Source organism: Amblyomma americanum, chromosome 7 (genome assembly GCF_052857255.1).
Source record: "Amblyomma americanum isolate KBUSLIRL-KWMA chromosome 7, ASM5285725v1, whole genome shotgun sequence".
Classification (NCBI taxonomy): domain Eukaryota; kingdom Metazoa; phylum Arthropoda; class Arachnida; order Ixodida; family Ixodidae; genus Amblyomma; species Amblyomma americanum.
In genome coordinates this window covers 3,992,799-4,019,526 of record NC_135503.1, presented here as the reverse complement: position 1 = coordinate 4,019,526, position 26,728 = coordinate 3,992,799, and the positions used below count along the sequence as shown (strand labels likewise).

General features: G+C 44.9%; 1 protein-coding gene and 1 pseudogene across 3 annotated transcripts in view; one reads left to right on the top strand and one right to left on the bottom strand.

Annotated features, from left to right (window-relative positions):
• Positions 1-26,728, top strand: part of glu (structural maintenance of chromosomes 4-like protein gluon) — a 112,393-nt gene that overhangs the window by 19,129 nt on the left and 66,536 nt on the right. For all 3 annotated transcript variants that reach the window (XM_077630813.1, XM_077630811.1, XM_077630812.1), the window contains exons 8-10: positions 5,326-5,466; positions 19,329-19,479; positions 21,812-21,925. In XM_077630813.1, coding sequence (XP_077486939.1) covers positions 5,326-5,466; positions 19,329-19,479; positions 21,812-21,925 — 406 coding nt within the window. The remainder of the gene's footprint in view (positions 1-5,325; positions 5,467-19,328; positions 19,480-21,811; positions 21,926-26,728) is intronic.
• On the bottom strand, positions 13,071-19,302 carry LOC144096787 (uncharacterized; annotated as a pseudogene).

The window sequence follows — 26,728 nt, the reverse complement described above, 5'->3', positions numbered from 1 at the left end:
CTAGTCATTTCCTTGTTTGACCTCCATCTACATTCAATGTCATACTTGCGACCCTTGCCCTGCTGCTCTAAAAGCTGGTGTAGTGAAGCTTTTTTTCTTCAAAACATGCATTGCGTAATTTTATATACAATCAGGACCCGAATAATGCGCACATGGAGTTTTAAAGCTTGCCCGATTCCCACTTTACTGTCCGCCACTATGCATAGAAACAGTCCGTAATAATAGCCTTTTTTTTATGATTCATTATTACGGAAGACTTTATGGGCACTATTATTCAGGAACCGCATTAAGGAGTCATGACTGTATACTACGTGTTGCCGGCTGTGATGATGAAAATATTTATTGTAGTTTAGGTAGAGGGTGGGGAAGAGGAGGATGGTGTCCTTAGTGTGGGACTTCATTGCTGTAAGCTGCTGCCCTTGCTCAAGTGATAAGCTGACTCTGACGTCCTTAGTCAGAGCTAGACAGTGCTGCTCCCACTCCTCCTTTGTTGGCTGAATTACAATGTCAGTGGCTTGGTTTTCTTGGCAGGCCCATACCATATGTTACAGGTGGGCCTTCTCCCCGAAAAATTAGCATGTTGATTTGATGGAATCTGGGTTTATGGCATGTAGTACAAAGGGCTGTGACGTATAAGTCAGATCTTTTTTACAAAAATGATCATTTGAAATTGGGTCGTCATGCACGCGGCGCCTGCCTACATGCGGGCTCCAATGTAGTTTCTCTCTCAAGCCATGGGTGGTATGTGCCTCGTGTCGATGCCTGCTTCTAGTAAAGAAAACGAATTGCGCGTCATTTACCCAGCTTGCTCGTGCTTGCGGTCGCTTTATCGGACTAACAGTTGCAGAGGTATTCTCTGGCATGTGCCGCGATCAGAAAAATGCTGTATCATTTGCTGTTCAGTTTGCCTCCAGTCAGCTGGGCTGCACAGGAGGGCGTTTTTTTATTGCCTTTTATCTCCATTTGCCTCTGACTGCCAGCATTGCGACTGTATCATTTCACATTTAGTGCTTTAAGCTGCGCACACACTGTCACGTCATTCTGTGGGGTGCTATAACATAGGGCGGTGCAGGAGGTGCGGGGTATTGCGTCGACTTATATTTGGAGTCTACTTTATATACATTACATATTGCACGTTATGACCTTTGTACAGTTTTTTTTAGGATGTGCTTGCGAAATTTGCTGCCACGTTTTTGAAGCCTTAAATTAAAGAAAAGAAGTGCGCAAGTTATACGAGGAAATACTATTAGTGGGTGATCTTATGCCATTTCGGTTAAGCCTTACTACCATTTAGCATGTACAGCCTGCGCGACCTTGTGTAGAGCGCTCGGGCGGTGCACTTCCGTGCAAACCAATCCAGATCTTGTCGCAGCCGCTAGGTCCCAGAGGCAACACTTGCGCCGAAGTAGTGCCAGATATACCCGCAAACAAAGTAGACCTGTCCACTTTGCCCAGAAATCGGGGACTGCTCTTTAATTTGTTTTTGTTACCAGGTACGCACTGCTCGAGCGCTCTACACAAGGGTGACGTGGACTGTTCTTTTCCGGGCTGTGGCAAACTACGGTTTAACGAGGTTTTACTTTTTTTTTCGGATTTTTGGTTTCGATTCTTTGTCTAGGTTGCTGTCTAGAAACTAGCCTGCTTGCAACCTGGTGGGCAGGTTGTGGTGACATCACGAGGTCATGTGACCCCTCGACCAATCATTAAGGGGAGGTGCTGGTTTAAAAATGAAAATTTTTATAATGGATGTCGTAATGAATGTATATGTATTTCTCCCTCCTGTTTTCAGAAATAAAATTTGTGTCAGCATAGCTCAGCTAGTTCTCATATTCTGGGAAAATGACTGAAGCCTAATTAGGTAATTTCTTACCAGTCATTAAGAAACTTTTCCTTAATAATTTTTGGTCCTGATTTGAATGGGGCTGCATCCAAAGACTTGCCTTATGGAGCTATTATGCTATATATATTGTTTTTGAGGTACATCATCATATAAAAATGTTTGTTACGTCCAAGCACCAGAATTGTGAAATATAATTGGTGACATCGTTGCACACGAAATTTAATATTTCGACTCAGCCATGACAAAACAGCATAGCTTCATAGCCTAGTTCTTTCTGAATTCAGTGGTATAAAATTGAAACTGTGCCATAAAAACATAATGGATATTTCCACTAGGCTGGTGATGTTGGCAAAAACATGAAGTTGATAAAAGTGCATTTAAAGTGCATGTGCCAGCCATTCGGAGGTTATTGTAGAGGCCTAAAAAAACTCAAATTGTGTACGTTCCAAGAGGATTTCACTATAGTGAGTAATACCAGGACATAGAGAAGAGTGCCAAATTTTGAACAAGACCAAAATGGTGGCCATCGGGGACACAGTTGTGGGAAGCAACGGGCACAATGTTCTTCTGCATTTTGCTCCAAAATCACCATTTCAATGCTTCAGAGGCGTCAAATATATCATTTGTCACCAATCTCTCGACCAATCGGGGGCCCACGAAGGCTGGTTGTGATACAGTAACAAAGTCATGTGACCTCTCTGAACCAATCTGCGAATTTCATTGCACCAGGCTATGGTGAGATTTGGTGTGACGACAACTCAAATGCTAAAATCAATTTGCACACAAATAGCATCCATTAATGAAAATTCGAACCATGCGGCACTTACCCGGCTCGCTCGCACTGGTGACCTCATTCCTGGATGAGCGGTAGGTAATGCGAGATTGTTTCCAGTTACTTGCAGTAACCTCGAGAGCATGCATTGTGCCAGAATTTGAAACTATAGGGTTGTTGGCAGTTTGGTTTCTTCTTGCCAGGCTAGGCAGCCGGGCCGTGTGAGTGTGGAAGGCATGGAAGCTGCACTTTTTTATGACTCTAACCCCCATCTGTGTCAGTCTGTGGCTAGCCTTGTGATTCTGTCCTTGGACATGTGTTGCTTTGAGCTGCGTGCCTGGCGTGATGCCACCCTGTGGAAAGTACACTGCCGAAATATTGAAGGCAAAGCTTGCGACTGTGCAGAGAGGTGATTAAGGGAAGGTGAGCGAGGATGGGATTGCGAAGAATCATATCAAAGAGCACAGTACAGGCATACATTCTTCTTTTTTGACTGGCTGCATCTGCCAAGGGGTTGAGGTGTCGACTGATATTTGGAGTTGACTTATACTTCACAATATGTATGCGGTACCTATCAGCCAGCACAGGAGAAAGCCTGCAGTGTTTTTGCACAATGTCAGCATTTAATGTTAAGCATCACACTGTCTTGCAGATATCACCTGACATTTCTTTGTAGCGTAAGCTACACTGGCTAAGGTTGAGCAGTTTCACGTGGCTCCTGGAGAGCCGTGCTGCGCATGCGCTAGGAGCAGTGCGTGAGGAGCAGTGGCGCGCTGGAGCCGCCACCACCGTGCGCGCCTCGCCGGTCTGTGCATTCTCAGAAAACCGCACTACTTGACGGTCACGTGACCAACCGCATGACGAACCACGTGACCAGCCGCGCCATCGGCAGCTGCTCCGCACCACGTGACCGACCGTGGCCAACCACGTGGTCAACCCCCCACACACTCACTGAATAAAAAAAAACCCTGAGTCGAGGCTGGGAATCGAACCAGGGCCTTTAACGTTTGAGGTGGAGACGCTACCACTCCGCCACGGTGGCTCAAGGTTTAGCCGTGAATAAAGGCGCATGTATTGAATGCGCGCCTTTCATACATCAACTCTTCTGAACCAGATGTCACCGCGCTTACGCTACGTATATCCTGGCCTAATAGAGCTAGGCCATCATCAATTTTGTCACATTAACGTTTGTGTTGCAAATTGCGGCACTTTTGAGTTGGTTTCTTGCACATCTTTAGCTTGGTATTGGCACTAGTTTTGCTGTGTTCAATTTTGAAAATGCATGCTTCCTTGTCATTTGTTGAAACATAAAGCAAGTGGTCGTTCATTTGCTTGCTAATGTGACCACTTCATTCTTGGAGGATCACTATCACATGCAGCTGCCTCTACGATGTTTGATGCTGTTCTCGTGATGAAGGAATGCCATCTGGAAAGCTCCTCATGATCTTTAAATGCTACCATTGTTATCTTGGCGACCATCGAGTGCACTTGCTGCTACTGCCATCATTGAGTTTCCTTTCTGCGGCTGCACTTTCACTAAGTAAATCGTTTGAGCACTTGTTGATGTCAAGCAAAGAAGGCCATTTTAACTGCTGCAGGTGCTTGTCAAATATATTTTTGACTAACATAATTTAAAATTAACTTGTAGTTGTATCGAAGGATGCAAATACAGTGAGAAGAGCCGTTCCTACGCAGCAACTGCATGGTCTATCTATATTGAACATTTTCCACGAGTGTGATCGCACTCATCAGTGCTTGTCATAGTGTTATTACACTGCATTAATGCGTAAATATGGTTTACTGCAAAAGTCAAAACATTATGTAACTTGAACAGAGCGTATCTCGTGTTCTGTGTCAAGCAAAGAGCAAGCTTGTGGCTTCCAGTATGCACTATGTTACAGATGTGCTGTAACTATCATTGGCACAGTCTTAAGACCAGCGCATATTAAAATTGGCACCGGAGCATCTACGGAAGTCGGAAGTGGCCACATTAATGTGACCTTATGCGAAGCCGAGTGAAGACTGTGATCAATATTCGGTGGTGTGGCTGGTGAAGTGTTGTGTCGTTATAGTGCGATGAAGAAATCAGCTTGTGGTCTTCCTTTTGTGTTGTCTGCTACCCTGTTGCTCACCGTGCCTCACTGAGTGACGAATGCACATGCTTATCCTGTTGCAACAACTCATCGCCATTCACATGGTGGTCCCAGTTAAGTGCATGCAGTTGCTTGGAAACAGCAGTGTCAGTTTCATTGTTTTCTGTGCGTTTGCTATGGTAGGGAATGACACCGTTAAGAGTTTGTGCATGTGCAGGTTGGCCACACAAAAGGTGTATTCTGTTTGCGTGCTAAAATGCTACAGGTTAATGTTCATTCATTTGCTGTAGTTAACCAAAAACCTCTCCTTTGTTCTGCATGAAAGTCTTGCAATGTTTAGTGCAAATATCTGCCTCGAGATTTTTTTTTATTCCGCTCCAAAACCTCTTCTAAAATGACACTCTGGTTCCTGATCAAATTAATGCATGATGACATGAAGTCTGTCTTCATTATTCGGACATTCACAGTGTCTAGATCAAGTTTTTAGTGAGGTTTAAGTGTTTGTCGTATTGAAAATTGCACAGGTGCTTCCATCATGCGACTGTACTTGAGTTTAATTCTTCATTGCTAACAGAGCTCTCAAATTTTTAGCAATTTCATCTGCTGTTTGCCTTTGTCAGACGGAAGGAAAAAGCATCCGAAGCCGAGGCAGCCAAGCAGGTCAAGGATGCCCAGGAGCAGCTTGCCGAGCTCAAGAAAGAGCTGGAGATGCAGCAGCAGAGCCAGAAGGAACAGCTGGCCGAATTCAAGAAGGCCTGCAAGTAAGTGGCGTGTGTGTGTGTGCATATAATTTGAACTTTCCCATTTTTGTGTCTTATTTTCATCACTCTTTCAAGCTGAGCAGAAATATGCTGTTCACATTCCTGCCATGCCCCGTTTGATGCCAGCATTGCTTATCAATAGTCACATTGCCTTTGAAATGAAATTTGGCTGCAATAATATGTGTGTTGTACATTTTGTGCAGACCTTAAGCAGAACCAGAACACCATGAACATGCAGGTTGCTGCCTTGTCTGAAAATGTGGGTGGCCCCATTGGTTGCAAGTGCCGCGAAGCATTGCCTTTGGGGTGTCATGATGCTCCGTGAAATGCAAAAGCAAGTGGATGATAGCAGTGCACTTGTCATGCTTCATTATGTGTCAAGCGAAGGTGATCTGTTCACTGCATGCAATAGATGGCGCCGCTTGTGCTGTAAAACAATGGGGGCAGCACATTGTAGTAGTACAATGAATGAAAACAGTGCAGGCATCTCGGCATCAGTACATATCATTAAACCCATTAATGGCACTTGTGCTGCAGCACTAATTTTCTTGGAATGGAAACTGGCATTGAAATATGGGGCAAATAAAGACCACAGACTGACAGTGCTGAGCTAGCAACCATGAAGTGAATGTTCAGCATGGAGCAGTGGGCTTCCAAGACATTTACAGCACGAACGACAGTTTCTTGGATGTGGTTAATCACTACAGTGGAATATCGATGGTACAAATATGGTAGGACGGTTCAACAGGATACCGGCAAGCTATCTCAGGTGACGAAAGATCTCATTAAGAAATGCCAAAGCATGAGGGCATCTAACCCTACCAACAGAATAGAAATGGCAGAGCTATCGAAGTTTTAAATAAGGGGGGGGGGGGGGGTAGCCAACATAAGGAGTTTCGTATGAAGAGAATTGATGCAGCGATGGCGTAGAGGTAGAACATCCGCCTTGCGTGCAAGAGGACCGGGGTTCAAATCCTGGTGCCGCGCAATTCTCCACCGGGTTTAAAAAAAAAAATCCGTGTGTCGATGGAATTGCATAACCAGGCCTGGAGTGCGACCTGATCTCGGTGACCAGAACCGACAACGCACTCTCTCACTAGAGCAGGATTTGGCCACCCTGGTGTAGTACTTGGCCACAACCTTCTATGATCAAACCAAATAACCCTCGTCCCTCAGCCCCCAGCGGCTGCGGAGCAACTGACCACAGCGGCGGTCAGACCTGTGACGCAGCGGAGGGTGCTAAGAATCTCTGGCTCCCGACAGGCCGCCATTGGAATCTGAACCTGGCAACGTTTAACGCTAGAACTTTAGCTAGTGAGGCTAGCCTAGCAGTGCTGTTTGAGGAACTAGCGGGAATTAAATGGGATGTGATAGGGCTTAGCGAAGTTAGGAGGACAGGTGAGGCGCATACAGTACTAAAGGACGGACACATACTGTGCTATCGCGGGTTAGAGGATAGGCGAGAACTAGGTGTGGGATTCCTCATTAATAAGGATATAGCTGGCAACGTAGAGGAGCTCTACAGTATTAACGAGAGGGTAGCAGCTATAGTAATTAGGCTGAATAGGAGGTACAAGCTGAAAGTGGTCCAGGCCTACGCACCCACATCCAGCCATGATGACCAGACCGTTGAAAGTTTCTATGAGGACGTAGAATCAGCAATGAATAAAGGAAAATCGCAGTACACTGTACTGATGGGCGACTTCAATGCGAAGGTGGGCAAGAAGCAGGCTGACGACCACGCTGTAGGTGACTATGGGATAGGCTCTAGAAATAGCAGGGGAGAGTTATTAGTCGAATTCGCGGATAGAAATAATTTACGGATCACGAATACCTTCTTCCGCAAACGAGAGAACAGGAAGTGGACCTGGAAGAGCCCCAATGGTGAGATTAAAAATGAAATCGACTTCATACTATGCGCTAAACCTGGCATCATTCAGGATGTGGCCGTCCTCGGAAAGGTGCGTTGCAGCGACCAAAGAATGGTATGGTCTAGACTTAGCTTAGACTTGAAGAGGGAACGGAAGAAGCTAGTGAAGAAGAAGACCATTAACGAGTTAGCCGTAAGAGGGAAAGCACAGGAGTTTAGGATAGCGCTGCAAAACAGATATTCGGCTTTAACTGAGGAAGATGATCTTGATGTTCATTCAATGCACGATAATCTGACATCAATAATTACGGAGTGCGCTGTAGAAGTAGGCGGTAGGACAGTTCGAAAGGATACCGGGAAGCTATCTCAGGTGACGAAAGATCTGATTAAGAAGCGCCAAAACATGAGGGCATCTAACCCTACCGATAGAATAGAACTAACGGAGCTATCAAAGTTAATAAATAAGCGCAAGGTAGCCGACATAAGGAAGTTTAATATGGAGAGAATCGAGCATGCTATAAAGAACGGAGGCAGCCTAAAAACAGTGAAGAGGAAACTAGGCATAGGTAAAAACCAGACGTATGCATTAAGAGGCAAGCAGGGCAATGTCATTAGCAATATGGATAAGATAGTTAACGTAGCCGAAGAGTTCTACACAGACCTGTACAGTAGCCAATGTAATCAGAGCGTTAATGAGAAAGACAACAGTGCACAGCAATGCGTCATCCCGCCAGTAACGAAAGATGAAGTAAAGAAAGCCTTAGAAGCAATGAAAAGGGGAAAAGCAGCTGGGGAGGATCAGGTAACAGCAGATCTGTTGAAGGATGGAGGGGACATCTTGCTAGCAAAACTAGCCACCCTGTATACGCAACGCCTTATGACCTCGACTGTATCAGAAGCTTGGAAGAATGCAAACATTATCTTAATTCATAAAAAGGGAGACACCAAGGACTTAAAAAATTACAGGCCGATGTGCTTACTATCCGTTGCTTACAAAGTATTTACTAAGGTAATCGTTAATAGAGTCCGGGCAACGTTAGACTTTAATCAACCAAATGATCAGGCAGGCTTTCGTAAAGGATATTCCACAATAGATCATATTCACACTATCAACCAGGTGATAGAGAAATGCGCAGAATATAACCAACCTCTATATATAGCTTTCATTGATTATGAGAAAGCATTTGACTCAGTGGAAACCTCAGCAGTGATACAGGCATTGCGTAATCAGGGGGTAGAAGAGCCTTATGTCAAAATACTGGAAGATATATATAGCAACTGCACAGCTACTATAGTCCTCCATAAAGTCAGCAATAAAATTCCAATAAGGAGGGGCGTCAGGCAAGGAGACACAATTTCGCCAATGCTGTTCACCGCGTGTTTACAGGAGGCATTTCGAGGCCTGAATTGGGAACAGTTGGGAATAAGAATAAATGGAGAATACCTAAATAATCTGCGATTTGCTGATGACATTGCCTTGCTGAGTCATTCAGGAGTTGAACTGGAAATTCATGATCTCTGAGTTAGACAGGCAGAGCAGATCGATGGGTCTAAAAATTAACATGCAGAAAACCAAGGTAATGTTCAACAGCCTAGCAAGGGAACAACAGTTCACAATTGGCAGCGAGAGCCTAGAAATTGTGACGGAATACGTCTACTTAGGGCAGGTAGGGACAGCTGATCTGTATCATGAGAGGGAGATAACTAGAAGGATAAGAATGGGGTGGAGCGCATATGGCAAATTCTCGCAGATCATGAGTGGCAGTTTACCAATTTCCCTCAAGAGGAAAGTGTACAACAGCATAATCTTACCGGTACTCACCTACGGGGCAGAAACGTGGAGGCTAACGAAAAGAGTTCAGCTTAAGTTACGGACAACACAGCGAGCCATGGAAAGAAAAATGATAGGTGTAACGTTAAGAGATCGGAAGGGGGCAGAGTGGGTGAGGGAACAAACACGGGTTAATGACATCCTAGTCGAAATCAAGAGAAAGAAATGGGCTTGGGCAGGGCATGTAACGCGAAGGCAAGATAGCCGCTGGTCCTTAAGGGTAACGGAATGGATTCCAAGAGAAAGTAAGCGTAGCAGGGGGCGGCAGAAGGTTAGGTGGGTGGATGAGATTAAGAAGTTTGCAGGCAAAGGGTGGATGCAGCTGGCAAAGGATAGGGTTAATTGGAGAGACATGGGAGAGGCCTTTGCCCTGCAGTGGGTGTAGTAAGGCTGATGATGATGAAGAGAATTGAGCATGCTCTAAAGAACGGATGTAGCCTAAAAGCGGAGAAGAGGAAACTAGGCATGGTAAAAACCAGATGTATGCGTTAAGAGACATGGAGGGCAATCTCATTAGCAATATAGATAAGGTAGTTAAAGTAGCCGAAGAGTTTTACACAAGTCTATACAGTAGCCAATGTAATCAGAATGTTAATGATATAGACAGTAGCGCACAGCAATGTGTCATCCCGCCAGTAACGAAAGAGGAAATAAAGAAAGCCTTAGGAGCAATGCAAAGGGGAAAAGCAGCTGGTGAGGATCAGATAACAGCAGATCTGTTGAAAGACGGAGGGGAGATTCTGCTATAAAAAACTAGCCACCCTGTATACGCAATGCCTTATGACCTCAACCGTACCAGAAACTTGGAAGAACGCAAATATAATCTTAATTCATAAGAAAGGAGATGCCAAGGACTTGAAAAATTGCAGACCGATCAGCTTACTGTCCGTTGCCTACAAGGTATTTACTAAGGTAATAGCTAATAGAGTCAGGGCAACCTTAGACTTTAATGAAACAAATGATCAGGCAGGCTTTCGTAAAGGATATTCCACAATAGATCATATTCACTTTATCAACCAGGTGATAGAGAAATGCACAGAATATAACCAACCTCTATATATAGCCTTCATTGATTACGAGAAAGCATTCGACTCAGTGGGAACCTCAGCAGTCATACAGGCATTCATAATCAGGGTGTAGAAGAGCCTTATGTCAAAATACTGGAAGATATATATAGCTTCTGCACAGCTACCATAGTCCTCCATAAAGGCAGCAATAAAATTCCAATAAGGAAGGGCGTCAGGCAAGAAGACATGATCTCGCCAATGCTTTTCACCGCCTGTTTGCAGGAGGTAATCCGAGGCCTGAAATGGGAACAGTTGGGGATAAGAGTTAATGGAGAATACTTAAATATTCTGCGATTCGCTGATGACATTGCCTTGCTGAGTCACTCAGGAGATGAACTGCAAATCATGATTAATGAGTTAGACAGACAGAGCAGTACGGTGGGTCTGAAAATTAACATGCCGAAAACAAAAGTAATGTTCAACAGTCTAGCAAACGAACAGCAGTTCACAGTTGGCAACGAGGTGCTGGAATGGGTAAAGCAATACGTGTGCTTAGGGCAGGTAGTGACAGCTGATCCAGATTGTGAGAGGGAAGTAACTAGAAGGATAAGAATGAGGTGGAGCGCATATGGCAAGTTCTCTCAGATCATGAATGGCAGTGAGCCATGGAAAGAAAAATGATAGGCGTAACGTTAAGAGACCATAAGCAGGCAGAGTGGGTGAGGGAACAAACGCTGGTCAATGACATCCTAGGAAGAAATGGGCTTGGGCAGGGCATGTAATGCAAAGGCAAGATAACCGCTGGTCCTTAATGGTAACGGAGTGGATTCCAAGAGAAGGCAAGTGTAGCAGGGGGCGGTGGAAGGTTAGGTGGGTGGATGAGATTAAGAAGTTTGCAGGCAAAGGGTGGATGCAGCTGGCAAAGGACAGGGTTAAGGGGGGACACCCCTCTTAGAACTATTTTTCTTATTTCCTGATAGATATTCATGAAACTTACCACGTTTATGTATTTCAATATGCTGATTTTAAATATGCTTTTCGTTTTTCTGTGAAACAAGTTGTTCTCAAAATATTATGTAATCCTTGTTTGAAACTTGCAGGTAATTTAATTATGTAACAGTAAAGGCTACAGTGAAGTTTAGCATACAGGCATGCTCTAGAATGTCCATTGTGTGAAATAAGGTAATATGAATGTTTGAGGCCTACTTGAGCAGAAGTTACAGCACATTAAACTTTACCAGGGAAAATTCAATATGGCGGCTCAGACGAAATGTATTGTTTTAAAATTATGCTGATTGGCAACTGGTCTTGATTTAGTCTTATTTCACTCTCCGTGAGTTCATCTTTCCAACAAAAAAGGAATTATGAAGCTAGCCCACCCAGAACCAGAGATATCATCCCTGCACTATTGCAAATGTGTCAAAATTGGTGTTTTGAGAAAACGACAAAAAACGTTTCCGACCATCTTTATGCCACAGGAACAACTTCAAACTCAGAGGAATGCACCAGGGGCATAGTCAGGATGCATTTCATCTCTCTGCCACCTTTTTGCCATCATAATGATGCCAACAGGTAACTTTTGCCTCTTGGTGGGGCCTCAGAAACAGACGCGACGAAATGCTCGTCTTTCGCGTTGTCGCTAGCGTCAATTCAAAACGAAGTATCACTCGTTCACGGCCACTAGTTTCCACCACATTGCTATCGGTCATAATTCCAGCATCGATGCATACGCGGCTGGCGTAACTCGAGCTGCACATCGTTTTTGCCCTTGAGCAGAGCCGGCGACGGTACTAGAGGTGTGCCGTCGTCCACGGCGCGGGTCCACGACGCACTTCGCGGTTGTTCACGACGCGGTTGGCAACGCGCCAACCACACTTTGACCTTCGTCCTGCAGAGGCTGCGTCAACTGCAGCGTCGACTCGAACTGCGTTTTCTTCGTTTTTGCACGGGAGCGGAGCCAGCGACGGCACTGGCGATGCGCCGTTGACGGCGCGCGTCCGCGAGGCGCTTTCACGGCCGTTCACGATTCGCTTGGCAGCGCTCCAATAACACTTCCACTTTTGCCCTGCTGAGGCTGCGTCAATTCAAACAGCGTTTTCTTCGTTTTTGCTCAGGAGCGGAGCCGGTAACAGCACTAGCGATGCGTCGTCGTTGACGGTGCGGTTGGCAGCGCGCCATCCGCACTTTGACCTTCGCTCCGCGGAGGCTGCGATAGTCCAGGCTCCTTGTGCCTTTTGCATTTTCGCCGTTTCCGGGCGCCGAACCGATGAAACGAGTGATACTCCATCCACACGCACCGCGCGGCAGACTCAAAATGGCGCTGCGCTTCTGGAGCAGACAAGCCTAACCCGAGGCCTACCCAATCACAGAGCGCCATTTTGATCACATGGCTTTTCTAACCAATGACAACGCGGCGCGCACGTTTTCTTTGCTGTCATTTTGTCCATGAACGGAAAAATCCCAGCGTTGCTTACCGATTTAAAAAAAAAGCTGGAGGCGCGAGCTTTCGAACAAGACCAAAACGGTGTTGGGGGAGCGCGGAGGTACCGAGCAATGGCGAGACATAATTTGACCTCAATTTAAAAGGCAAATCGTGCGCTTTCGGGAATTTAAATGGCTATTACTAAGCCAGTGGTGGTGCAGCCATTTCATGTTTTGGAGCAATTTTTGGAGCAGACAAATAGCCATTCTGGAGCACCTTTGTATCAGAACAATAATTCTAGAGCAACCCCGAAGTAGCACGAACGGAATAAAGGAGTCACCCAGAAGCGGTTGTTATTAACGAGATCAGGTTCAGCCATGTGTAGCTAAGAAAAAAACCAAGTTATTCACAAAAAACAGTGACAAAAACATTTTATTATTGCTGGCACTGTCCTGCAGGCGTGTTCAGTCAAGTGTACTAGAGTCCAAAGAACATGTTTACTATAACCATTTTTTTATGTCGGCACTGTATTAACGCTTCTTGGAACTGTTTACGAACTCATCGAGCTCGAGAAGTGAATCAGCAAGGCTGCAATTTCTTTGTTCCAAGAAAGCTTGACCACGCTACACCTGCTCCAAGCTTTTCTTCTTCAACCCAGAAGAGATGACTTCTTCGGCCCTCTTCAGGGTTGATCGACACGATGCAACCTTTTCTTCAATTTCCATGACCGTTTCACGTCAGTGATCTCCGTCACCTGCTGAATTCTCAGTGTCTTTCTTTTTAGGTTTGCTGCTCGGCTCTGAATTCTTTCTGCGTACCTGGCTCGTGCTCTTTTTACGCTTTGAAGAAGCTGTGCTGACAAAGGCACCTTCATGGCATCGCTGCCATATCTTCTTAAATATGTCTTCACATGTCGTAAGCCATTGATGCTCTCGATGGATGGTGAAGCTCGACTTTCAAGCATTGGTTTGTTTTGACTGAAGCCACGCTCACAGTCAGCATTGCCATGGGGTAGAGATAACAACGCTTTTACCAGCTTTGAAAGAAATGGATACTTAATTTCACCAGCCGCACTCTTTTGTTGAAACAGCTTTGCCCACCAATCATCTATACGACCTTCTGCTAGGTGAATATCGTTAGCCAAGTCACATTTGAGCATATGCCACTCATCTACTAATCCAGACACGAGTACTTTGGATGACTTGTGGAAGTTCGCAGGCGAGCATTCGTAAAGAACGCACTTCGGCATTTACCCTGCCAAGCTCAAGTCCAAGAATACTTGCACTTTGAAGAGCTTTGTTCAGGGGCAATTTCTGCATTAGGTCCTTCGAGCAAGCCATGTAGAATGCCCATGCACCAAGACGCAATCGCTTTCTTTGACTTGCATCCCACACCACTATAGCTTGCTCGGTGTCCACACCAACTTTGGGTTTCATTTTCCACAGCGCGGGGTCCTCCACATTGAGACTTTTCAAGTCATCTGCACTTTTGTTGATGTAGGCTTCACTTCGCAAAAACTGACTGAGGATTCGCTTCACTAATGACATCATCTCCAAGTGAAGCACGTGCAGAAGTGGTTCTTCACTTTGAAATAACTTCTGGAAACACAAGAAAAGGTCTGCACAGTTCTTTAAAAACAGCACCTTTGCATACAGGGATTTGTCTGCAAATGCCGAAGAAAGCTTGTCGTGCAGGTTTTGAGGTTCCAAGCGCCGTCCAGGTAAATAATCCTTGCGGAAGTATGTCTGGAGTGCTTGAAATTGATCCTGTATGCGACAAAGAGAATCTTGAAGCGTCAACCAGCGATTTGAGACGTGCCTAAGAAACACATGGGAAGAAATTCCTAGCACATCTTGGCATTCCTTAATGCTTTTGCTGTGGACAGTGCCCTTAATGTAGTAGTAGATGCTTCGCACAAGCTCCTTGACGTCTGTACCAAATGCCTCCAGCCCCTTTGAAAAGCGTTATGCACTTTGTGCAAATTGCAGTGGCCAACGTCCACCAGGCCTGACGTTGTGTACTTGTCAAGTTTGTTTCTGACGCTTTTCATGACTTTAGGGCCGTCGCTAAAGAAGCAAATAAGCCCTTGCTTCGGAAGCTCTGTCAAAGCATCTTCAATGCATTCAACAATTTTCTCTGCAGTCCCACGTCCAAGATGAAATGATTGGAGGTGGTCAACAACCACTTGTTGCTGCTTTTTAGAAAAGTATCTTACAAGTACATCCAGCTGCTGCACCCTTTGCTCAGGTTTCGGGGTTTCATCAGCCATTATTGAGAAGTAGACATTTGGGTGGCACAGTTCACTTATTACTTGAGATTTGAAGTAAGGACCAAGCCCATCAGAAACAATGGGGGACAACTTGGTCCTGCCACAGCTGAACCCCTTTGCAACCTGACTATCTGGAAACATGGACTGGTACATTTCTGTTGCTGTGTCTCCCCAGGAAAAGGTACAGAATTGCAGACGACGGACATAGCAAAAATGGCTTCTGCTTTCATAACTTGATCTTGGACAGATATGCCAGCTGTCCCATGTGAGAAGACCAACGTAGTTTGCACTAGCTTCAGTGGCTGCAGGTTTCCATCTTTGTCCCTGTGCTTTGCAGCAAATTTAATGTGTCTTTTCAGCGTTGCATAGCTTTTGATGGCTACAATTATATGCATAGCATATGAAATGACTGTATTGCAGAGCACACAAATGGCATCCGTTTCTTTAGTTCCCTTTTGCACCGCACATTAATGACATCATTGTTGGAGTCCACTTCATTGAGGATGGATTCATTAAATTTTGTGCTTTGCCCTAGAAATGAAAAAACATTAAATTTGCATTACAAACAGGATAACACGTTTCAATGAAGAAAATAAATAATTCCACACTGAACACATGTTCCCATCAAGAAACATTAGCCCGAAGTAAATCTCCTGAAGAAAAAAAAATCGGAGCATCTGCGTGGAGTCTTGCTAACGGACACATTAGCTTCCTCTTTCGATAGCCACGAATATGCAAGCGCATGTTAAAGTGCAAACTTCGAAAACGCGAATGGTTAACCCCTGAGCGGCGAAAGCGCGCAAATGTGAACGTGCCCAAGGCCATTCCCTTGGTCGTTAATCAAGGTTCCCACTATACTCGTCTGATTGTGCATGTAAAGACATTCGGTGGTGGCAAAATGCGTATTCTGAAAGCTCAATATGTCCGCGTAAAACCTGTTTCACATGCAAGCGTTTGAGCGAACGCGAGAACCTGCAGCGCGAATCGCCGGAGAATTTCCAACCTGTTGAAACTACGCCGCGCTGTCAAAACTACAATCCGATTCTCGCACTGCAATTTCTTACTGTATGATTACACAACTCTAACCTGAACAGCTTAAATGGCGTAAATGTATTTCACTTCAAACTCCAAAGAGTGCTAACGTTAATGAAGCTTCACATTAATAAAACTCCAAAGAGTGCTAACAAACTGCCCAAACAAAGAATGATAAACCACACCTGCGCACACACGCCACTTTTATCCCACAAGTGCAGAAAATTACTTATGCTTGTTCATTATCAGTGATCCTACGAAGAGCTGATAAACGAACGATGTCACATAAACGACGTCCGCGGTCACAATAGCAGAAGCGGGGAATTCTGATGCTGAAGGTCGCACTTGCACCGCTGCCCCGTTTCACGTGTTCGTTTGCGTTAAGAGTGAGCTCTAGTTGCGCGAATGAACAGGTAGTAGCTGCTAAATTCTACCACGGACCACCAGTGCACTGCGTTGCCAACTGCGGAAACGTTTTAGTAGGTTGCCAACTGAAAGCTTAAAGGTTCCAAAAATAGCTGCTTTCCCACGACCGTGTCGTCTTTTTGGCACAGCTAGGGCACAATATTGATCAATTTGCCATTTTTGGAGGAGAATGGCGCAGGAAAATGTAAATGTATCAGAATGGCGCAAGTGGCGCAGATGGAGCACCACTGCTAAGCAAATACTGGCTATCTTTCTAAAAATTCGATGTCAGGTGTAGAATGACCTCGTGAATCCGAATATGACAAAATTGAAAAACCAATTTTTTTCGCGAATTTTCAGCCCGAAAGAGCCGTGTCCCCCTTTAATTGGCGAGACATGGGAGAGGCCTTTGCCCTGCAGTGGGTGTAATCAGGCTGATGATGATGATGAAATATGACTGATATAAATTTTGGGATAAAATTCCCAGCGTGAAGTGCATTGTGTATAATGTGCAGAATTTTGGATGTTCAAAACACTCAAAAGCCGTGACCGCACCCTCGAGCACTAAGCGCTGCCCATACATCGCCAGCGTCACGATCGCCAGTCGTGCTCTACACGCTAAGCATATTGAGCTGCGGCTGCACGGAACGTAAATAAATCCTGTCAGCCGTAAGCATATCTGCGTGAATGCATTTCCTATTTTGTTCATTTTGCATGAAAGAAAATTTCGGATGGTACAAATATTTTTGTCTACCTTGTGAGATTTGCGTCATCAAAATTATGCTGTATTATTCTTTATTGTTATCATTATTATGAGCTCCTAGTGACACAGCAAGGGGAGGCTTGCAAATATTTGCGTTAGAGGATTGACCACAGTAAAGGATGTCTTCAGACTGACATGATTTCTGTGCATTTAACTCTGAACTAACAAAATTATAGCTGACTTAGGAGACGCCCTAGTTGTAATAGTATAAGGTTTTTGCAGGGACACTGTGGTTCACCAAGATTGACAGATTAGTGTCCCAAGAATGGAAAGATTGTGCTTTTATCAACTAAGAAGCAAAAGACATGTAGTGGTGTCCCTTGAGACTTGCAGTAACTGTACCCGGTCTAGTGAATCCGCCATTGGTCATGTTTGGTTTCACACGCAGCTGTCCAAATAAGAGGACAGCAGTATGGTGAGTGTGCTGCTCAGATATGAGAAAGCGAAGCATTGCTCACTTCACATGCTGCCCATTTGGCCTGAATCAAGTCATTGTGCACAGCACCTTCAAAAGTGCAAGCCATGCAGAACATTCTTTCATATGATGTGTTGAAGAATGTTCTAACAAAGGGCTGTCTCATCAGCAGTCCATGATTTTGGCAGGTTATGTTTCTTGATAATGCTGTAGTGTTGCATGTAGGTGCAAACGGGGTGCGAAATCATAGAATCCATTTCATTTTCTCAGTGATACAGGTGCCTTCTTGTGTGGGAAAAATGCTAGTTGTGTTCTTGAGGGGTTGTCAGTTTGGTAGCGTAGCTTCTTGTTTTCATTAGTATCTCTCTTCAGTGTACCTCCACTATCAGTTTTGGAAGCGCGCATTTGTCGGAGCTAAATAGCTGTTCTTTTATTCATTCCTTTGCCAACTCTGTAGTTTCAAAGAGAACTGTGAATGCCTGCATGCATTCAGCATCCACCAAATTTGGATGCTGCATGGTGCAGTCCAGCTTTAAGTGCCAGATCAGCAGCCTGCATGAAGCTGGATATCCAATATGGGTGTTGTCAGATACGGGAGATACTGCTTCACGAATTCCTTCATTTAGAGGGTGGCATGACCATCCACTGTTCAAGCTGTCTAGAATGTCATCATTGTCGTTCTCTCTGTACATGAGGTGTCTTATCAACTGTTTTCCTACCACGCCTGTACAAATCATTCAGTATAAACAATGGTGGAAATAGCCCAATCTGCATTATCCAAGCCGCTTCTGGACAAGCAACCTTCATTCGGTATATTGCAAAAGAACTGTACTTAGTTAGACTGTTATTTTTTGTCAGCCATATGAGGACGTATTTTTTAACTTCTCTCGAAACATCTCAATGCACAGCGAGCATGGCGTTCAAAGGTGGCGTTTTCATCAAGCACCAGCCTTGCTCGGTAGCGGTGGTGTTTTCGCAGCACCAGCACTTGACTTCATAGATATTAACAACAGGTTTGTGCAGAAAGATGATGTTCATTTTTCTGATTTTTAGTTTACAGACAATGTAAGCAGCAGCTGGTGTGACAGCCTTTCCACTAGGCTGCAGCAGGCTTGCCACTTTCCATTCCACTTAGCTGCAGCTGCTGCGAAACCGGTTTTCCTCCTTCACCAGGACACTGCCAGGCTTCACTGGGACACATAACGGCTTTTTCACTAGTGACCCACCTAGTGCATGAAAAGGGAAGGGGTATTTATCTCCCCATTTTGCCACCAACCCCCACCTGCCAACTGTGGAGGCTTCATCCACAGACGAGGCGGCTTTTTTATGCAAGGCATCTAGTGCTGGCACACTCTTAATATTTTTCAGGCTCATCTCCAGCACCATCAACAAGTTGGCTAGTCAGTGATCAATGCAATCAGCAAAAGCCAGTCCTGTGGTAGGAAAATGCCTGGCTTCACACAGCATGCGGGAAAGTTGTTTACAAACATTTTCTTTTATGGACTGTGCTATGTAGGGCAAATAGGCAGATACGGTCGGTGGAAGATTTAAATGAACATGCCAGCTCGGTGAAACGAGGACTGAGCAGCCAGTTTTTCTCATCAGCACATTCTCATAAAGGTGCCCAGAAGCAAAAGCAGGAGGTCTTCATGGGGCAGCAAAAAGGCAACTTGTGCAATAATGAGCCTCCTGTGTCACAAAAATGGCGGTTTTATAATCCATGGTAACTCGAAGATGGGGATTCCTCTCTTTTAATGTTTGTACTTGTGTGCAGGTAAGCATTCACCTTGTGGAAGTTGAGCACTGTTTGTTGGTCCCCCATGTCTGTGCTGTCTTCTCCCCAACCAGAGAGTGTGAGAAGAAAGAGAAGGAGGAAGAGGCCCGGAGGCAGGAGTACAAGGAGCTGGAGCGACGAGACCTGGAATGCAGGGAGCGCATCAAGCACATCAAGCACACGGGCAAGCAGCTGGAGAACGCACTGGAGACGTACAGGCAGAAGGTGCGCTCTCTTCTGTAGACCCCTTGCACATGGTTGCTGCACTTGTGAGGGTGCTAGCCCACCTCACCTTCCGGAGGCTGCGTAAAGAAAGAACGAATAAGAGAGGACAGACCCCAGTTTTCTAGCACACCTAGCGGTTGATGAGAGCAACTGGCCCAAGGAAGTGTAAGTTTGTAATTAATAAAAAATGACTTTTTAAAATGAAAATTGGTGCCTGAAAGCATTGATAAGTCCCAACCAAAAATTAGGCTTCTAGCAAATTTCATTTCTTTTTCATGTTTTTTTACTGTTGTTACAAAAATGGTTTAAGGGATACTGTCATCGCAAACATCATGTACCATAGTCTGGTGCTACTCCAGAACGAAGTGGCAAATGCCCCTCCCCCTTGGCCAATCCTCTTTGGACCTGCTGGCGTGAAATCGCTGGGAGTGGCAGGTGAATGGAGAATAACCACGGCTTAGTCGGATTAACCGTAGTGTCCTGGAAATGGCCGACGCCATTGGCTGGAGTATCTCCTTTGAGGGGCATCAGCCACTTCATTCGTGAGTTGTATCCGACTATAGCGCATGGCAAAGTATGCTTGTAGATCGCATCCAGAACTTGCTGAAAACAGTCTTAGCGTGGTCTAGGGGAAATTTAATTGAAATTTCACCTTTTTAGTTTCTCTTGCTTACAAACTAATGGCTACCAGTTTAATTTGCTGAATACTTACTACTCCACTTTAACACTAACCTTCAGCATTGTGTAGGTTACAGGCCTTATCAACCAATCGGGAGAGTGCAGAGTTAGTAAAAGTGTCCCTGTGCACCTTAAAGTCTGCTTTTCATCTACTCACTCTGATCTGACGCATCCCTACAAAGACTGTGGCATGCCGTGAGTTGAAGTGGGAACAAAATGCTTTCTAGAAACTATAAGGAACCACTCAGTCAACATTAGTGTAATAGTGGTAGTTATCTATTAAGAGCACTGAGCTACTACACAGCGGAGATCAGAAGCTGCGATGGCGAGGGCAAAGTCCGTACCAGCATGGTGACGCGCTTTGAAGCAGTGAGGGTCCTTTGCTTCGCGGTGAATTCATCATTGCTACTACTACCTTTTTGAACAGGGCCAGTGGCTAGAAATGGTGCACAAAGCTTTTTTTTGTTTTTTTTTCTTCATCTAATCTCTCCTATAAAAAAAATCATCGGCAATAAATTTGCCCTATTGTTTATTTCATTTGACGATTTGGCAGGTTTTAGGCCTAGTGGGAGATGTCAGTTTGACTAAAAAACCACGGAATATTTACTACATTTGAATCTGTGATAGCGCGGAGTTTTGCTACATAGAAGACGACAATGAGCGGGCAGTGCCGCAGGACAGAGCGCTCGCGCTAGGCCTGCTGTAGACATGCAAGAGGGGATTCTGCTCGGGCCAGAACCACCAGATTAGTGCCACGTAGGAAATGATGAAGAGCTGTCAGTGCCGCGGGATGGAGTGCTTGCGCTAAGCGAACAGGCAATGAAACAAACAACTGACGATTTTGCTCGGGGTTGGTACCCATCGGATTGCTGCTTACGCACTAAAATGGCTCATTTTTATCAAAACAAGATGATGCCACAGACTGGAGTTATAATTTTTTTTTCTGCGTTTGTCTATGTTGAGCAGTTGAACTAAAGGTACTGATGCGTACTGCAGCGTAACATCCCGCAGAATGCTCACATTTAGCGCACATAAACATGCATACGCTATTAAAACTACTGTACAGGGAAACGACGAAAGTAACAGCAGGCGCCAGTTTTGCAAAAGCCTGAGCACTGCCCTTCCACGGTCCTCAGCTGATTGAACTGATGCCCGTATTCTAGGCTGAAATATATATTAAATTATATATTATATGCCATTGTATACAGGGATACATGGAAGAAAATTGAAAACTATATTTCAGCATTACTGTTGTTGAACCAAAAATATCTTTAGAAATGAATGTAAAATTGCCTAAAACTACTGTTCCATTGTGCACATAAAGCCATTACAAACACATATCGTGTTTCTGCGACCAAGGAAGAGACTTTTATACTGGTGCCCTTTTCTTTCACATACCTTTGTTAGTTCCTCTTTTCGTGTAACGTTTTGGCTCCTTGGCCTTAATAATGCCTGTGGGTAGTTTTTCCTCCTGTATGTTTTTTCCTGTGGTCAAATGTAGATTTTGAATGTACTTCAACGGTGCAGGCTGCTACCTGCTGGCTAGAATAAGATTTCCTTTGTATTGTTGTTCTATATATTGCACTGTTTGCTTTCTTTATGTGAGAACCTTTTACTCTTATTCTACTTGAGTGAATTTTCTCCTCTGTTCCAGGTTGAAGAATTGAGAAACCAGCCAGAAAAGTTTCAGAAGGAGATAGAAAAGCTCCAGGCCAAGAAAGATAAACTGGAAAAGGAAAAGGTCGAAGCTGAGGAGAAGCTTGATGAGGTAGGCTTTATTAGCTACAGAACGCACTTGCAGGCAACTTGGATTTGGCTTGTGGATTCACTTTGCCACTTTTTACCTTTGTGTTTGCATTGGCTTGCATGTAAGGATGTTTCAGCAACATACTATGGAATGTCATTCTAATCTCATTAATCAAATTGAAGATCATTTGAACTGATGCCTAAATCCTATCAGAGTTTGTCCATATTTCAATGGGCTTCAACTCGCACTCCTTAAGGGACCAATGAATGATCAAAAAATAGGCTGCGAGTTTATAGTGAAACTGGAAGGTTTGGCTTTCTGTTGGCAGAATTGCGCATGGCATACAGTAGAGCCCTGCTATAGCAAACTCGGCTACAGTAAAAATTCAGGTATGGTAATGTGAAGCTCCGGTCCCATTTCGCCTTCCATAGACGACTACATTTTTTGCCAGTTATAGTAAAGATTTTTTGTTTGAAGAAACGGCTATAGTAAAGAGTGTCTGTCTAACTTTGGCGATGTACTTTCCGTGAAATGATGACATCGCGGCACGTGCGAAGTCTGGGATCACAAGGCAGATAATGAATGTGCCCAATGAGGTGCCCTCACCACTAGGCACGAGTGCCATGAGGAGAAACCAACCTTTTGACGGCCATGAGGCAAAGCGTGTGGCGCGCACGGAAAAAATAAAGCTGGCTTTGAACATAGAAGGCGGCGCGGGTTGCTGAGAAAGGAAAGACATCAAAAGTGCAGTGAGGAGTAGAAAAGGGATGAAAAGGGGGCATGCGTTCGGGCAGCGCGAAGCACGAACCGGCGGCAAGAAGCGGAAGCGCAGCAGCACTGCAGAGGCGGTTTTGCCACACCTGACTGTGTAGCGCGCGTTTCTTTACTGCCTCTTAAATGATGCTGAGGCCGCAGAAGACGACGCCGTGCTCATGAAAAATTTTCGTTTTCACATGAAATCAAGCTCGCTTTATTTTTGTAGCCACGTTGTATTCATGTAAATGCATTAATTCCACAAGACATAAACAATGTCAAGAACGTGATAGCATGTGATAACTGATAATAAATAATTATCACATAAAGGGATGGTAAGAGCAGGATGTGAGGTATTTCTGAGTGTTTGTTTTATAAACCAACACTTTGTGCTTAGTAAACAGCCAGAGAGCATAGTCAGAGCCATTCCATCACCAACAACTGATATAGGTAAATAACCTGATATAGTAATAGTGAAGACCCTGGTATAGTAAAGATTTTTGCTGGTCCGAGCTACTTAACTATCGAGGGGTTCTACTGTATTACCAGTTAAGCCAAGATTCTAATTTAATTTGGCACAGGTAATTTCTTAAATTCACTGATGCTGCTGTGAAGGTTTGGTATAGTAACACTTTGTTGATTCGACTTCGTAAATTTGGAAAACTGAATAGTTTGGACTCATCCGTTCTCGTCAAACATATGTACTCCTGTTAATTCGGTGAAATTTGGTCGCACTTCACTAATTTGGACAGGTGGCGGAGAGTGAATATGCTTGGGGCACAAGAGGTGAGGGGATAATGATGGTGAGTGGCAGAATGAGAACTCTGGCCACTGTAGCATGAGTACTGCTGGTGTCCTAGGGATATGTAAAGGCCCCATGCTCATCACTACAGTCATCAACCCAGAAGTTAGGAGGAGTGATTTTTTGCATAGCGGAGACTATTGGGCCAGTTGCTAATGGTCACTTCAATGAAAACTGCACAAAACAAACAAGACAGAAAAGATAAAAAAAGATGAGCGCAAGCTCTGCGCCTGCGCTTTTTAGTTCCTCCGGGGGATTCAGTTTTCTTTCAGTGCTGTTGTACGATTGTGCTCGTCTGTTTTTTCCTCTCCTATATCCTGTCTGTTTTGCTCATAGTTTTTCTCGCAATGGCTTTTTGTTTCATGATTCACTCCGCCGTTTTCTTATTATTTCGTTCCGTGTCCATCATGGATCATGCTGTCAGTGTTATCGAGGAGCCTTTACATTACCTCATGTGCAAGTACCTGGAGTTTGTTTTTTTGCAAGATGTGTGCATGCGTGTGTGCTGAGGGGAGAGGGAGGCTGCTGATGCCTGAGCATCCACCAGCACTCCACCATTCACTCCTTTATTTGGCGGAACCTCTGGTCTCCACTAAAGGGCTGGATGGCACATCGGGCACCTGAACATGAAGCCACTGGATGTCTGCCTTCAGCAGCCTTCGGCAGTGCATTAAATGGGACATTAGCACAGTTTTTAGTTTCAGTTTCACTTCATGCTTCATTCACTTCACATTTTGTCTTTTCGTCATTCTTGTCTTTTTCCACAATAACGCCTACCTGTTGCACAAGGAGGTCATAAGTCTTTGGGAAAGACCTTTCAAAAGGAAGGATTTCTTGCAATGCAACCGGACGATACTAGCAGATTGCAGGACGTCACTACACCACAACATGTATGGAGACTTGTCTGCTCTGTGTAATACTGTTGCACTGCGAAAAGCCCTTCTAAAAATGAGCCAGCAAGACCAGATATAAGCCAATGAGCCAAGCATGAATTTCCGTTAAGTATTTGGAGAGTTTGTGGTCACCGTGCAAGCTGGGCTTTATTGTGATGCACATTCCCGTGCTCTAAGCCAATGTTATGCCATCACTGGGTGATCAATTTTACAAGGGTGCAAGTGGGAACCCCAAACCAGCCATCTTTGCCATGGCCACTTTACTGAGTTGTTTCAACCGAACCATAGCGGGGACATGGCTACTTAAAGAGAAGCTGAAGCACTTTTCGAAAAAAAATGAGTTCTTTATGTCATTTTGTAGATTTTAGTCCACTGAATCAGAATATCTCATTCAAAACGAGCGGAAATAAACGCAAAAAGCTCTTTTTTGGAAGTAAACGCGCCCCATCGCCCCAGGGCGCCGAGCGAACGCCGCTCTTGCCCGCGATTGGTCGGGACCGTCGTGACGTCATCCACGGGGATCTCCGGCCGGCACCGACGGCGTTGCTGCGTCGCGCGTTGCTTTAGCGGGCTTTTAAGGACTGCATTTTGGAAATTATGGGTAATTCAAGCAGTGTTGAACAGTTTGGACATTCACCAGGCATGTTCGAGCCATCAGCAGCTTCAGAAAACGGCGGAACCAACGACGCCGCGCAGTGCGCCGGCAGCGAAAGTCGCGACATTTTCACGTGTTGGAAATCTCGACTGGATGGATAGGTGGATGACAGCTTTTATTTCCACCAGAAATGGAGACCCCTTACTACTCACCGCCCCCCGCACTTAGGCCTGGAGGGTGGGGGGCCGGAGCCTCCATGACTAAAGGTTAACAAAGAGATTTTATCTCTTTGCGGCATAAGCAGCCAGGCGGATTGGCTTGTTTCTGCCGAGTGGGTTCTTTGCTGCGCAGCAGGGCTTCCCAGTTTTCTCTGCTATCAATATCTTCGTCGACTCCGGGGTAGTCGGCGCATTCCCATATTCTCTGCTTCCTGGTAATCGTAGAACCGCCGGACTGTCAGAACCTGGACGAGCGCGTGCAAACATATTCCGAAATCGTTAAGAACTACAGACTAAACAGAAAACTGGTGCCACCACCTGATAAGAAGCTAAGTAATAGAGAAGCAACCGCATGGCGGCGCCTGCATGCCGGAAATTTCTTTTATTCAGTATAGGCCTTTCACATCCTACAAGGGTAACACGAAAACCAAATGTCGACTGATACGTATGTTTTGCGTAGTTGCATGCGCGTGTATATGTTTTCTGTAGGTGCAAGTGGCAGTAAAAAAAAGTAAATTGCGCCGAAACTTCTTTTGTACCGCTGCTGCATAAAAGCCTGGCCACCAACTGCTCGTAATGCCTGTAAACTTGGTCTAAATCAGATCACCGGCACGCTTACACCAGTCGCGCGAGGCAAACAATTTTTGTACACTTATTTATAGTTACTTGCCTAATTACCCCCGAAGGCCTTTTCGAACTACAAAATAATGCCTAACTAGATGAGTTGGAGTGGGTTCACTGCTGTACTGCAGCGCGAAGAGACGAGGCGACCGGGTGGAAGCTCCCGTGTGCGCTTTCCTTCTGTCGCATGTTTGGGCTACTGTTCAACCATGAAACTTCTGCACTTAACCTCCTGCGTTTTTTTTTTGCGGTGTAGATGCGGCATTGTTAATATCGAAGGGACGCTGCGGTGGAGCAATTGCCGGCAGACAAAGCAAGGCTAACCCCACCTGTAGCATTCAACACCTCAACCTCAACCTTCTTTTTTTGCATGCTGAACACGTTTTTAACCATAATTATGGCTGTGTTTTGAAGCTCGCAGTGCTGCTCATCAAAACTACTGTGCTGCGAGATATACTTGCTGTTGTTGCATATCGAGATAACAAGCAGAATTACTTGTGGCAGATATATTCGTACCGCTGCTCGACCACTTTGCCGCTCTGACTCAAGGACAAATTTGTATGTATTCTGGTGCCATTGTCGATCGTCAGCCATGACCGCAAGCGCTCATGAATGCAAATGTTTGCTTTGCTCAAGAATACTAGGCTTATATAATGGGATTTTTTGTCCAGTTAGGTGCAGCTGCATGTGCTGCGCAATGATGAAAGATTAAGAGATTTTCTTGTGCTGCCATGAGGTGCAAGCAATCAGGAAAAAGCAAAAAGGCACACAGTGCGTAACGAGCTGAAAAAATGTTCAAGAGTGTGTGCCTTAACGACAGTGCTGGAAGTGGCCTTAGCTCAGCGTGGATGTGAACCAGCTGGGAAAAGCAGAGTTTACAAACTGGTAAGAAATAATATGACGAAAAGAGAAATATTGATGCGCATATTTTGTGCAGGCAGT